Genomic DNA, 14,057 nt, shown 5'->3' on the forward strand with positions numbered 1-14,057 from the left:
GCTCCCAGCATCCAGAAGCAGTTTTATTTTTAAACGAGCTGGGCCAAAGAAACCTTCTGAGTTCCCCAACTTTCAGCACGTGACAAGCCTTTGCCAGCAAGAGCAATGCCCAGCGCTTGTGTTGTGCTTAACATACAATGGCATCATCGGAAATAGCTGCACGTGCCATGGTTATGTCTGCAGTTTGTGTACCTGCACCTCTTGCTGCTATAGGGAAGAATTAATCTCCGTTACCTAAATATTGCTTGTCAAAATTGGTTTTAGTGCCATGCTCTAGATCCTGGCCCAAATTTGAGCTGCGGGAGCCTGGGGAAGCCTGGGCAGAACAAACACGGTCTGCTTTTAAAAAGCCATTTCCCTTTGCAAACAGATTAAATCAACTGAATCCTGTTATTATTATTATTTTTTTTTTCTTCCACAAAACATAACAATCTACTCACAAAAAGAGATGAACAGTTCAGGTTTCAAGGACTTTCAAACCAGGACTCTGGTGTACAACAGAAACGAGAACAGGGGGCTGCAGACCTCCGAAACCCCTTCTGAAGAGACAGGCACTTCGGGCATTTTGGTCTGCGCTGAACCTTTGCCTCATCACATGTCACCACAGGTTATAAACGAGAGACAAACACGACTTCTGTCTGACCGGATTGTTTGTCACACATTAACGAAAAAATTGAAAATAATAATAAAAAAAAATTAAAAAACCAGTCCTCCCAATAGGGCATAAAACAGAAGATATGAAAAACAAAAATGAACAGTAGTTTCGTCATTAATGTGCCTGTTGGGTGTGTTAAATTAATGGCCAGATCACCAACATTTCTGCGCCAAAAACGAGCCGCAGTTCTTTTGGAAAACAAGAAACTTTCTCTTTCCAAAGGCCAGGTTCTCCATTAAAACTGTCTCTTAAGAAGACACTCGATTTCTATGAGGTATTTCTAATCTATACTCTATTCTAAGGAAGGAGGCAAAAGAGGTTATGTAGACAGCACAAATTAACTCCTTAAGTATCAATGCATCTCCATTTTCAGCCTGAAGGAGTACATATCTTAAGGAGCTATGAAAAAAAAAATTAAACAAAATAAATATAACTCAACAGTCCTAGTAATTTATAATGCATATACAATAGTTCACCTGCATCCTTTTGATTCTCTATATGAAAGAGAGAAAGCGACAAGGAGAGAAAAGAGAGAAACAAGAACAGATAGGCAGGATTAATGAGCAAGTGGACCGCACAGCCCCCCAGTTATGCGTGATATATGACATTTGAAAAGAAGAAAAGTTGCCCCGTCTCGCCCCCCCGCCCAGCAGCATGGTGTTACCAAAAGAAGCTCCTTTCAAAGAGGTGAAAGAAAGTGCTGCACAAATAGAAAGTCGGAGAGCGCGAGCTCTGCAAACGTGCAGGGGCTCCCCAAGCGGCACCTGGGCTCGTGTGTCCCCTCCGGAGCTCGGTGGAGAGGAGCAAACCAAAAAATCCAGGAGGAGAGCAAGTACAGCGCTTCCGCTCGAGAGAACGGACAGGAGACATGTAAGATCTGATGTACAGAGGAAGGACAGCCTCACAGGGTCTTATACACAGGATTGGTTACAGATCGTGTACGCAGGAGAAGGGACGGCTTTTCCCCGCGTCCTTTATCTGACCGCTAGCTCGTTTCTCCCCGGTGTAGCTGCTGCCCTTTGATTGTGTACCAGTGACAAGCACTTTACAAATTGGGGTTACACGGAAGCAAAGTAAAAATGCATTCAGGTCACAGACATAAAGAGTAACTGAAAAAACTTACAGACAGTCTGAGTTTATCACAAACAAATGGCTAAATTGTCTAACCTGGTTTAGGCTGATAAAAAGTGACTGGACTTCTCACACTGGGTTTCACAGACAGAAGCAACAGACAAGCCAATGCTAAAAGACTTGAAGCAAGGAGAGTGAGTTGGTTTGGATCTGGACTTTCTTGAGGTAATGAGAACAGAAAGAGTGAGGACAGCATGGAGAGGAGGGTGGTAGGTACTCACGAATGGTTAAATCCATCACTTGAGAGGCCAAGCAGAAGACAGGATGCTCATACATTTCTCTCTTTTTCCCTATAAAAGAGGATTTGGGCATGCAAGAGGCTTAGGTCAGAGGTAAAGAGGTTATAGGTTATAGGTCAGAGGAAAACTTTATATTAGGTTAAAAGGAAAATAGCCGTAGAGTATTTTTGGGATACACACAGGATAAAAGGAAAAAAAAAGGGGGGGAGAGGGAAAGGAGGGTTCAAATCGGAGGTCTACTGGATTAACCATTCAGCATGCCCATGAGTCACAAGAGAGGTTGTGACCATGACTCTAGAGGTTTGTTCGGAACTGTTTGCAAGAATATGGTCAAAACGTCATGAATAGAGGAAAATAGATTTTCATTAGTTTAAGGCTCCGAGATACTAAGGATTTCAGCCTTCAGTATCTAAGGCTCTCGCAGGTATTTCTTCATAAACATAGCCGCAAGCACTGCCGCCACTGATTTTGTTTTGCATCTCTGAGAAAACTCTTTTAAACGTGGCTGTTCAGGTATCAGCATTTGAGAGCAGGATTTCAAAACCATGCACGGCACATAGAGATGCACCTCACCAAGGCAAATTTGTCCTTTGCTCTTCTAAGGAGCTATTTGAACGCGTAGTGGACTATGCTCATGAGAGAAAACCTGATGCATGCAGCTGGCGGATGTTGGGTTGTTTGAACTAACAAGCCCAGCATGCTTCGAAATTGGTGTTACAACCACTTTTACAGAGATAGGATAAAAAAGTGGCTGTGGCCAATCACGGATAAAAGAGGAGAAAAGCAGAAGAGAGCAGGTAGTGTGGAATGAACTATTTCTCTGAAAAGGTAGCTGGAAAAAAAGTTTGTTGCTTCAAAGTATTCCCAGACCTACAAGTCACAGTGCAAAAAGAGGGCAGATAATTAACACAACCAAGAAGAATTGAGGCACAAAAGGAAAAGTACACACTAACTGTTCTACTTTGGAAATGAATGCATTTTTACTTACAGATCATAAAGTTTGTTTTTGCATAGATTTATCTGAAAGAAGAGAGCAAATCTTACCAACGAGTTAGTGATATTTACACAGAGAACCTAAGGGAGCCAGCACTGGGTAGAAGCATCCATCACAGAAAAGCTGCTTTTGATTCTCAGTCCTTCTCCAGCCTTGTCAAGTATATTTAAACATTGCATTTTACAGAATACACCAATTAAAATATCCTGTGAAGTTGAGTACTTCGATAAATTGCCTGATAATACAGTGCTTATGAAACCTTCGTTCCTACTCTATTTTTGTCACTCATTACCAAGTCAAGAGTTGATAAACATCCTTTTAGTGCCCAATTCTTAAGTGTTTCTCACTGGATGCATAACAATGAATTCATTACCACTGGTACACAATTTGCATCGTTAGACAGAAAAAAATGGAAAAAGAGAGGACATGTCATGTACAGAACCTGGACAATTTGTCATATAACAACCCAATTTTTCATGTAAACAAGAACTATGAAAAGATCAGAGGGAGCTGTTTTTTTTTTTCTCCTCTCAATATTGTCCTAGAGGCATATAATGATAATCTCAGCTGTAGGAAAGCTTCACATCACACATGACAGAAACCCAAACTCTGGAGCAGAACATACCATTCATCTGGAACATACGGGTTTAAGCAATTGCAAACTTGGATACAGTTGGGTAGGAGTTTCAAGTTGGGGACAGCAGCCCACAAGGTAGCAACGTAAACTGATCAACATGTAAAGAGCTACTGGATCAGAGAGCTTCAGCTAACACGTATCCTCCAGCAAGCTTTAAAATGTCTTTTTGATGGCTACATGTGTCTCTGGTCACTGGTTATTATTCTCCCATAACTTAAAAGGTCAATAATATCAGCTGTGCCGGATTTAGAGTGACAAGAAAGAAATCTGATGCAAGTATGGGACCGACTGATCGATGCCTGCTATGCAAAGTGCAAAGACAATGAAACACTCCCAGAAAAAGACATTTTAAATTGGCTACAAACGATTAAGCATAGATTAAACAGTTTTTCAGCTTCTTATTTTTCATTTGTTTCCTGAACTCCACTGTCACAAGCAATTAGCTGCGCTATACCTTCAGCTGCAAAGATGACATCCCAAGTATTTTTCAATTTGTTTTTTAAAACCACGACATGAATCTGAATACTACACCACTGGCCAAATGCACTAACGATCAAAGGAAAAAAAAAGAGAGAGAAAAAAAAAAAAAAGAAAAGCTACAGTTCCTTTTAACTGTTTCCTCTCTCCTTTCTAGAAGAAGAAACGTTTTACATAGCTTCCACTCTTTACTGCTTCAAAAGCCAACACTACAAAAATGATTCATAATCACATCAATTTTATTGACAAGTGAATAAATCGTAAATGAATTTCTCTCAAATAGCTCCCAGCCACAGTTGTCACCTAGAAATATAACAAAATTGTAATTTCACAAAGAAAGAGCCTTACCTTCAATTTTGGCATACTCTGATAGTCGAGTATAATTGACTAGAGCTGCTTGCTCCAAGCATTTACGGATGACTGTTTTTACCTCCTCTTGAGGGACTGGAGTAACTATGTCTTTCATCAGGACCTTGACACAAGAAAATCTGATTTGTTGTGGCATCAGGCGCACATAACTGTTTTTTTTTTCTCCAAGCCCAACAAACACAGCCATTCCTACTCTAGCGCTGCATGGCTCTCGGGGTAAGCGTGCAATAGGCAGGATTTGCTACAGGGTCACCTTGGCCAGCCTGAGACGTGGGGACCTACCCCTTCCCTAGTGCTCTCTGTCTGTATCCACAACCTATATGGCATGCCCCAAAATGTGTGCTTCCCATTCCTTAGGGCAAGACACTAAGACCTATTGCAACTTCCCCAGGGCTGGGCAAAGTTATGCCATTCCCAGGCTCTGCTGATGACTTGGGTTTGTGTCCGGGCTGGGCTGTGCTGCAGGTTAGCAGCAAGGTATCACTTTAGGAAGGGTCTGCAGTGCCAATGCTTGTCAGCGAGGTAGCTGGCCCATAACTATCGACAAAGAGATGGGCTGTGCTGCTGTTTGTGCCAGGCTGCACCTGGCCTCCAGGCTGAAGCAGGAGAAATCAACAGCCCCACTTAATATTCCAGTATTAACTACCACTGATTACACGTAAAACAGTAGTTCTGTAAGCTCTTCTGGATGGAAAGACACATGAATGCAGGTAATTTCAACAACTCTTTGTTATTCTTATGCTTACCCTTTCCAGCAGTGAGAGAGTAGCTTTTAGAGCACCTTCTGGACGGCCAAATGGAAAGCAGTACCTAGAAAAAACACATCCTGTTAACATCAGGTGCTTGTCAATATGACTTTCCAGCGCTATAAAGATCCTTTCCTGAACAGGACCAAGCAATTCTCTGTTCCCTCTGCCTGGTATTAGCGTTCTTTCCATGGGGCAATTTTCAGAAAGGCTCTGATGGTGTGGATGCTAAGGCAGCAGAACAGAGTAAAGGGCAGTTGGGAAGGTCAGCCAGTTTTAGCTTACTAAACCTGGGTGTCATCTGGGGAGTTTTTAGGTCTGCTGGGAGAGAATTAACCATCATCTCTTCACAAAAATGAAACAAAGCCCCCTGGAGAGGACAGCACCAGTTACCTCCAGCCAGGGACCTGGCGATGCACAGGGCTGAAGCAGCCACTGTCCCAGGAGGGTACAGGTCTGAGAGCCACAGACCCTCCATACAAACCCATGTCACCCACTCGTGTGCACATGTGCGTGATTCACATAGGGCCAGGCTGGTGTGCTGTGAGCAGCTCATCCCTTTTTACAGGGGCAACATCCAGCATTTTTGTAGTTATGTCACCCCCCCAGAAAATGCTGCCTATCTGTATGCTAGGAAGCATTAAACATAAATGGGTAATAATTGAGCAAAGAAATAATAAGGGATTTTTTTTTTTTTGGGGGGTGGGGGGAGTTACATTTCAGAAAAAATTCACAGCATTAGCGTGCGTATGGAAGCAGGAGTTCTGAAATACCCTTTAAAGGTTGTTTCTTTCAAATCCCTTTTCAGCTACAAACACTGCCCTGCTTAGGTCTGTGCCACTCATGCAGGATTCCCGCATGCATTCAAAACCTGCCTTTTGGCTTTGCTGGTTATAGGAGGGAGTTTGGAGGAAATCAGTCCTCTCCCCTTCAGCCTGGGGTCTCTGCCTTTACCTAAAATGCGTGATCTGATTCTCCAGAAGCAAACGCAGCCGCTCCTTGATCTCTTCGAATCGCTCTTTCTCATCTACGGTTACCGTTCCTATCCCGTCTGGCCTGAAGGAGAAATGCCGTGAATGACTCAGGCTCCACTTCACGACCCTGGGAAATCATCTGCACAGCAAAGCACATGCTGCAGGTTGGGACGCAGATGTCACCAGCCATTAGACCCAGGACAGGGCATGTGCCAAGCCGAGACACGGCGGTCACAGCAGCATGACCGCAAAGGTATCAGAAAGCAAGACAGCAAGAAATAACCCCCCTCTCAGAATGATAATCTGTACGTGGACTCCCCCCCACACCCTCCTCTTTCTTTTATTTTTATTTTTTTTTTTCTGTGACAGGAAAACCTTAAAAAACAGAATCCCCTCTTAAATGTAGGTATATAACAAGGAGCACAATGCCAGCTTCCACCGCAGGATTGGGCCCACTGCTGGCAAAATATGGACTTCATTTCTGCAGAAAAATTCAGCTGCTAATTTAACACAATTCACAGTGTAAAGAATATCGACAACAGCCTTATATACGAACAGACTGTAAAATCCTGCACTCCTTCAGAACCACTGAATCACCTTATTACAATAATTTCCCGAAGCGAACCACCTTCAATACACTCTGCTGAAATGCACCTAGAGAGCGCTGAGTATTTGATACCTGAAAACGCAATGCCTTCTCATTCATTTCAGTGCGAGGGATAAAAATCAACACGCGATACCACCGAATTTCAGGGAGTACGAGTTACTACTCTCTGGCATTTGGTGCGTGCACAGGAGTGCATTGTAAGACCCCAGGCTCCGCTGCCTCGGATGCTCCTCGTCTGTCACCGAGCACAGTGTGCAGAGGGCGCTGCCGGGGCCGTGACGGGTGTCCCCGTGCTCCCGCGCCCATCCCTCCGCCGATGCAGCCCCAGCCGTGAGCTGAAAGCAGCCGTGCCCTCCTTCCCCCCGCAGCCCCACGGCAAAGCTCGCTGCAGAGGAAGGCAGGGAGAGGAGCGCGCCTAATCCAGCCGCCAAAGGGACCGGCGAGCCAGACAATCGGCAGCGCCGCTCCCCATTCCCGACGAGCAAAGTCTACGGATTTGTGTACTCCTGGGCAACTCTGCTGGCACAGGCTCTCCGTAGGTAATGTAAGGCGTCTTAAAATTGAACAAATGTTCTTACTTAAAGGCCTCCTCCAGTGTTCAGCCTAAGCTGCATAAATCCTCAGCACTAGACTGGTTTGGTTATACAAAAGACTTGGCAAGGGATTACAAAGCTTCTAATGAACCTCCTGTCAGGGGTTAATTGGTTGGCTTTATTTTCCTCTTAAAGAATCAAAGGCCCTAAACTTAGGAGGAAAAAAAAAAAACGATAAAAATGAAAAGCAATAAAATCTGTACAATCATTTCTCCTTGACCCTGTATTTAGTAAGCTCTCAATATCATAAATACAAACTCTGGTATTCCAGTACAGGTGAATAAATGATTAAAACATTTCAGGAGAGTAACTAGCAAACGTTACACGATATTCATGGCATATTCTTAAATCTAAATATACATTAAATAAAACTTACAATATGGACATAAAAAATACTTGAATATCAGGGGATGTATTTAAATTTAAATAGCATTTCATCAGAAATTGTTATTTGACTGTTTGCCAAATTCAGTTGTGCATTAAGAAAAAAAAAAAGGAAAAAGATTTAGGCTAAAACTTAGATAAAATGTCTTATCTAGGGAATACATTTCATAAACATTTTTGGAAGTATGGATCTGGTCTCATTAGTACCTAATTAGGACCGGTTATTTTGAAGAAATGAGCAAGCCACAAGAAAAAAAGAAAAGAAAAAAAAAGAAAAAAAAAGAAAAAAAAAGAAAAAAATTAGATATTGAGCAAAATTTAATGTCTGAAGATGCTTAATATATTTTTTTTCCAAAATTCCATAAGATATTTAACACTCAGACAGATACGTCCCTGCCTTTTGTTATGCTGTGCACCTCGTAGTGCCGGGTTTGCTGCCAAGCAGAGGAGCAGGTAATTCGGGACAGACAGCGATAAACGCTGTGCACCAAGGGGCAAGGTTGAAACCCTCATTTGACTTTTGGCACCCAGTTCTCGCCCCGTACCCGTAACAACTCGCGGTGTCACTGGGTTAATTGTGTCAGCGCTGACAAACGAGGCAGTGAAAGCCGCCTGCCCTGGCAGTGATTTGCTGGTGGACTGGAAATGGTCTGAAAGTTGTATTACCCTTTGCAGGGTCAGCAACCTCCGACGGCGAGATTTACTGACAGGCTGGAGGGAGCTGCGGTTACCTACGTGGGTCTGGATGAAGTCTTCTCCCAGAGAGGACAGTAAGCATCCAGGCTGCTTTTAAAATCATCGTCAGCTTTAAAAATATATATTCAAGGGATTTAATTGAAAGCAGCGTGCAGTGGTGTGTGAAAAAAAAAAAAACACAAAACACAAACAGCTCTGTATGCAAAGATCTGGGCGACTCACTGCTGACGCTGATAAAGGCAGGATCAAGCCCGTATCTGACAGCTCAGGTTGGGTCGCAGCCTGTCCACCCAAATCATAGCTTCTCACTGTATTTAAGGGCTTCAGTTTTGTCAGAACTGGCTATTAGCACGTAACGAGTGGTGTGGGGCCCCTGACGCCTGCTGACATACCACCATGGGCTGTGTTGGGGTTGAGCGGTGTGGCTCTGGAAGCCCTGCTTTTAAAGCACTGACCCACACAAAGAAGAAGGAAGGGTTTGGGGAATGAAGTCCTGGCCAAAACAGCTCTGTCACCACGTCCCTCCACCTTCATAGAGATGCAAACCCAGCCCAGGCAGGCGAGAGGCCTGCTCCCCCCATGCTCAGCCCACGGCCGCTGGCTCGCCGTGAGGCAGTGAGATGTCCAGTCCGGTGGCCTTGGCCACCTCTCTGTCACACAGGGCCTGCCGTGCAGTGTAAGTGGCACGCCGCCCTCCCGTATCATGCTCCTGCAAAGTTGAGACAATCTACAGGTCAGCTGTAGCCATTTTTGGAGCAGCGCGGATGTCTGGAAGGGCCTGCCAACCGAGAGCCATCACCACTGCAAGGACTCCCTTTCTCACCCAGCTGTGGACTATATTGCATCTGACATGATGAGCATCTCTTGAATCTACCTTTCAAATTTTTGGCAAACCATTTTCTCACTGTCCTTCACAAAGTTGACATTTTCGGCAGCATGATAGGAAAGATGTCATGTCGGCTGCTTTTCAAGTTGTTGTCACAGTGGTTAGCACCAGTTCTGTCATCTTTGCTTTCCTCACAATCCCCCATCTTGAGCCATGTCACAAATAATAATACTTCCCATGTTTTTGTCAAATTTCAAATACTATAACCCAGCTGCACATCTTCGGATTTACTAGTTATGTTAATCTTTGTTGCTCATCTTCCCAGAAGCTGAAGCATTAGGGACTCATTAATTAGTGACAAATGCAGGATATACATAGAACTGGAAAAACACCACCAAAAGCCTTGCACTTAATTTATTAGCTGGATAATTTTGAAACCTAATTAAATATGCAAGTCAAATATACTTTGAAAATGCAATCTTTTTGAGGGAACATATTTATTTTCCCTTCGCAAGAACACAAAGGGTATATAGCTTAGCATTGCGATAATTTAAGATTCACTTCTGTGCTCTAGACAATTCGAGTACATGGCTGATGGGGCTGAAAAAAATCTGCAAGAGAAGTTTAGGTCTCACCAGCTCGTCCTGATGCTTACTGGTGATTTTCTTTTCAACAAAGATCTCCAGCTCAACTTTTCTATTTGATACTTGATCTGGTGGGCAGCCTCACCAACTCCTCCAGCAGGCAGCATTTCTGCGGCAGGCTGGCTCGAACGCAGCCACGGGAAACAAACGTGCTCACACACAGTGCACAGCCACGTCCTCCTAGCAGTGGGCTAAACAGTGATGGGCAATGAGGTAAGAGCAAAATGGTGAAAAATAGCTCTGCTCTCGTACGTGGTATGTGCAGAGGCACAAATGGGTCTGGGTTTATGAGCTCAGGTCCACATACAGCACAAACGTCCCCATCTGAGTGGAGACACCATTTCGTCTGGTTATCTACAGCTCCTGTTCACGGACACTTGAGGTGCACGGCATAAGTTGTGGGCAGAGAGGAAAGCAGAAGGGCAAAAAAGGCAAGAAAAATAAATAAGGAAAATTTTAATTATAAGTAAACAAGTTTCAGATCACTCCTTCTGCTGCGGATTCATTATGTTGGCTCAAACCTAGTCAACTCAGAACGTAAATATTTCATATGAAAACTTTTAAATGCTGTTTTCCTAATCCCTCCTTGTTTTTAAGTTTTAAGCCACAAAAACAACAACATCAACAAAGCAGGTGGTGAAATTAGAAAAGGGGTTGCAATTTAAACAGCGAAAACGATAGTCCTTGTTTAGCTTGGATGGTTTGTGCAAATTCCAGGGTTAATTATAAATTATAATTAGGACCTGTGATCCTAAGGCCACTGCTTTATTCTACAAGCCCCGCCTCCCCCCATGCCCTTTTCTAATTATACCCAGTGCCCCCAGGGCTAGTTATGCTGCTAAAACAAATATATCAAAATGATTTTTAACAAAGACTAATCTATGAAGCAATAGCACGCATTTGTATGCAATTATAAATATACAGTATAGCTCCAGTGGGTTAATCTCTTTGACATAAGCCTGCATGAAATACCATGGCGGCTTACGACTGAAAAGACAGATCATCTTTTACACCTTTTATGTTTAACTTGTCTACACTTTTTCTACTGGGGAAAATATTGCTTACACGTAGCAAACAGATCTTTGCATGCACTGTGAGCCCTGGCGTTCAGAGCCAACGAAAAAAAAACAATGTCAAAAACTGATGCAAATAATTTGATTTTTTAAGTAACAACTCAAATATAAAACACGTGCTGCCTTCAGCTCCCTTGCCGCTTGCCAGGTGCAGCACATATGAGCTATACAGTAAACATGGATGATTAGTGCCTTGGACGGCGTGTGTCAGGAATGGCTTTCGGAGGCTGCCTCGCGGGAGGACTCGCCCGCGCCAGCCTCACCGGCCGCACGGGGACCAGTCCAGCCGCAGCACTGGGATGCGGGCGGGAGCACCCTGCCTGTCCTGCCCTCCTTCATCACCCCGTGCAAAGCTGATCTGAACAAATCCACCTGGTTAGACCCCTTGAAAACGCTTATTCAGCGAACACCAGTTGTGCCTGACGTCCCTTTCTTCCGGGAATTCACGCCACGCGCCCAACGCCGGTTGAAAGCCCTTTGTTAGGCTCAGCCCTCCGCCTGCTCTCCTCGGGGCTTCCCTCGATGCTGCCCAAGGTGTGAGCCGCTTCGCCCTGCCATCCTTGCCTTCGTCCCGCTCCTGCTCCCCTCCACGCCAGCGCCGAGTCACGGCTCATCGCTCCTCACGTGCCATCCACAGCCCTGACGCCGCGCGGCTGAACCGAATGGCTTCTGAGCACTGCCATCCTACACCTATTGCAACGAATCACGTCAGCCCGAGCCGGTTGTCTGCCGGTCGCGGGCGATGCCGGATTGTATCCGACAGACGGCCGCAACGCATGCCGTGTCATCACGGGTCTGGCTGCGATACGGAGCCGGCACCTAACGAGGGGTTACGGCGCTACGCCCCGCGAGGTCTGCAGTCAGGGCTGCTCATCTGAGCGCAGGGACGTGTTGATGGATTTATCACTTCTTTTATAGGACCAAAAATACCCCCCCTCCTTTTTTTTTTTTGTCTATTTTTTTTAACTAGCTGTATGGAAATCTTGCCGTAATGTGGAATAGCCAGATAGGCAATTAGAATATAAAAGGAAATGTTATAAATACGTTATGCAGACTTTTCAATTCCTCGAGGTCTATGACAATGATATTATTTCTGGTGGCTTACGGCTGATGAAAACTAAGGGGAGCTCATGCTAATGCTCACTAATGAGAGAGCTATTTCTTGAAAAAAAGTTTTATGCTGCAAAGCATAACACAGCTCAGAGGGCAAAGGGCAGGTCACTGACATACCAAGAGACTTAACAGAGAGATGCAGTTGTTCGCACTTTGGGCAAAAGTCACCAAACAACTCACAAAGAATAATGCTATCAGACTTCAGGGGATCCAGGCTGGCATCCTGATTTTGATAAGCTCCATGTCTGCTAATACTGCACATTCCGCACATTCAATATTTTCGAATTATTTTTAAAAGGTTGAAATTAGCAAAGATGGAAAGAGTCTCTTTTGGTGCCAACTTGAACGTTTAAAGAGAAAGCAAAATGGCTAAATCCAAACAAGCCACATGTGGAACCAAGGTCACCCCCAGGTGACATTGCTTCCAAAGGGACAGAAACGGAGGTTGGAGGGCTCAGCACCGACTTGGGCCTGGGAAAGCTGAGCTTGGTTCTCTGCTCTGTAATGCCTCTCGTGCACAGACAGGGAGGAACAAGGCTCCTCCACCACACCAGCTCCCTGCGTGTCAGACGGTGCAGGAGCACTGCCGTCCCCCTTGAAAGCCAGGGAGGAGACGAACATGGAAACAGAAGGCAGAAGACCTGGAGGTCATGTAAACCCTTTCATTATTTTAGCTAAAGCTATGTCTTCTTAAAACCCTGCCTGTTTTTGCCTCCGCTACTTTTTTGAGGACTGTTGATAAAGGCAAGCGACAGCCTCAATACTGTCGTAATGGTACCAGAAGCACACAGACATCAATAAACACACAGCCGGTGCTGTTGGGTGTCTGAATGCTACGTGTTTCTTGCCTTTCGTGTAGGTACAGACATCAGAAATCCTAACAGCATAACAGCAGAACTTTCAAAAAGGCAGCCAGTGATACCTAGTTGAGAAAACCCTTCTATGAAATCGCCGGTGGCCACAATAGCAAAAAACCTCCAGTTCTTCAGCTTTGGTAAATAGCAAGGAACTGGGACCAGCAAATTGTTCAGGTATTTAGCAGTCTTGGCTTGCTCACTGCTTTCCCCTGCCCCTCCAACAGCCTGTGCATAGCACATGCAGGTACCTGCAGGAGGTAAGGCTCAGGAGAAGCAATTTCCATTTAACCACGTGTTTTACTCCAAAAAGGATGAAATTAACAGAAAAAATAAGGGGACTGTGATGCAAATGGCAGTGATTTACAGCCCCCCTTTTTTTTTTGGAGAGATTATGTCAGGCTTTCAGGGCTCTGAATAAGCTACAGGAGCCCAAAGGGAGGGAAAGAAAAATCCTTATATCTAAAGCACCAGGGCTCCACACCAGCCCCAAAATCTTGCTTTGACCGCGTCACCTGCCTCGGCGGCGGGGTCAGCCCGAAGCTGGAGGTGCATTTCCAGCAGCAGCCACCCTGCTGCCGTCCCGGGTGCCGCGGTGCCGGACAGGCGAGGCAGCGTCCCCGTGCTGACGCCTGTCATCCTGTCAGCCCCGACCTCCGGGCTGTCCCCGGTGTCCGAGCGCAGCCTCCCCGCACCTCCCCGCTGACTGCGAGCGACTGGTGTCTGGCCGCCTGACCTTACACAAACGTGATGCAAACAGACAGCCCACCTCAGCTCCATCACTGTCTGCCGCTAATACCGGAGATTGATAGCCACATGGAGTGCTCTCCCTGCTCGACCTTCGTTACTGGGTGGCATATTCTGACTGACAGCCAACCTCCTTCTGGAGAAAGCTGAACTAACCAACATTTGTGTTTTTTGTTTTGTTTTGTTTTTTTTTTTTTTACTGTCGAAAAGTGGAATAACTTCCTCTTACAGAGACAGTCAAATCAACACTTTCTTGGGTTGGACAGAAAAAAAAAAAGAAGCCTTTGTTAAACAGAAA

At 45.0% G+C, this 14,057-nt stretch overlaps 1 protein-coding gene across 3 annotated transcripts in view; it reads right to left on the reverse strand.

The window, feature by feature from the left end:
• The window catches only part of CADPS (calcium dependent secretion activator), a gene marked incomplete at both ends in the record, with an annotated part of 194,308 nt that overhangs the window by 58,305 nt on the left and 121,946 nt on the right, over positions 1-14,057 (reverse strand). Inside the window, 4 exons of one of the 3 annotated variants that reach the window (XM_084292520.1) lie at positions 1,132-1,149; positions 4,482-4,605; positions 5,249-5,312; positions 6,203-6,304. In XM_084292520.1, the coding sequence (XP_084148646.1) occupies positions 1,132-1,149; positions 4,482-4,605; positions 5,249-5,312; positions 6,203-6,304 (308 nt within the window). Of the gene's footprint in view, positions 1-1,131; positions 1,150-2,007; positions 2,077-4,481; positions 4,606-5,248; positions 5,313-6,202; positions 6,305-14,057 lie in introns of all 3 variants that reach the window. The other 2 variants (XM_084292521.1, XM_084292522.1) reach the window with 2 other exon arrangements.

This window comes from Netta rufina, assembly GCF_964035555.1.
Source record: "Netta rufina genome assembly, chromosome: 10".
In the NCBI taxonomy this organism is placed as follows: domain Eukaryota; kingdom Metazoa; phylum Chordata; class Aves; order Anseriformes; family Anatidae; genus Netta; species Netta rufina.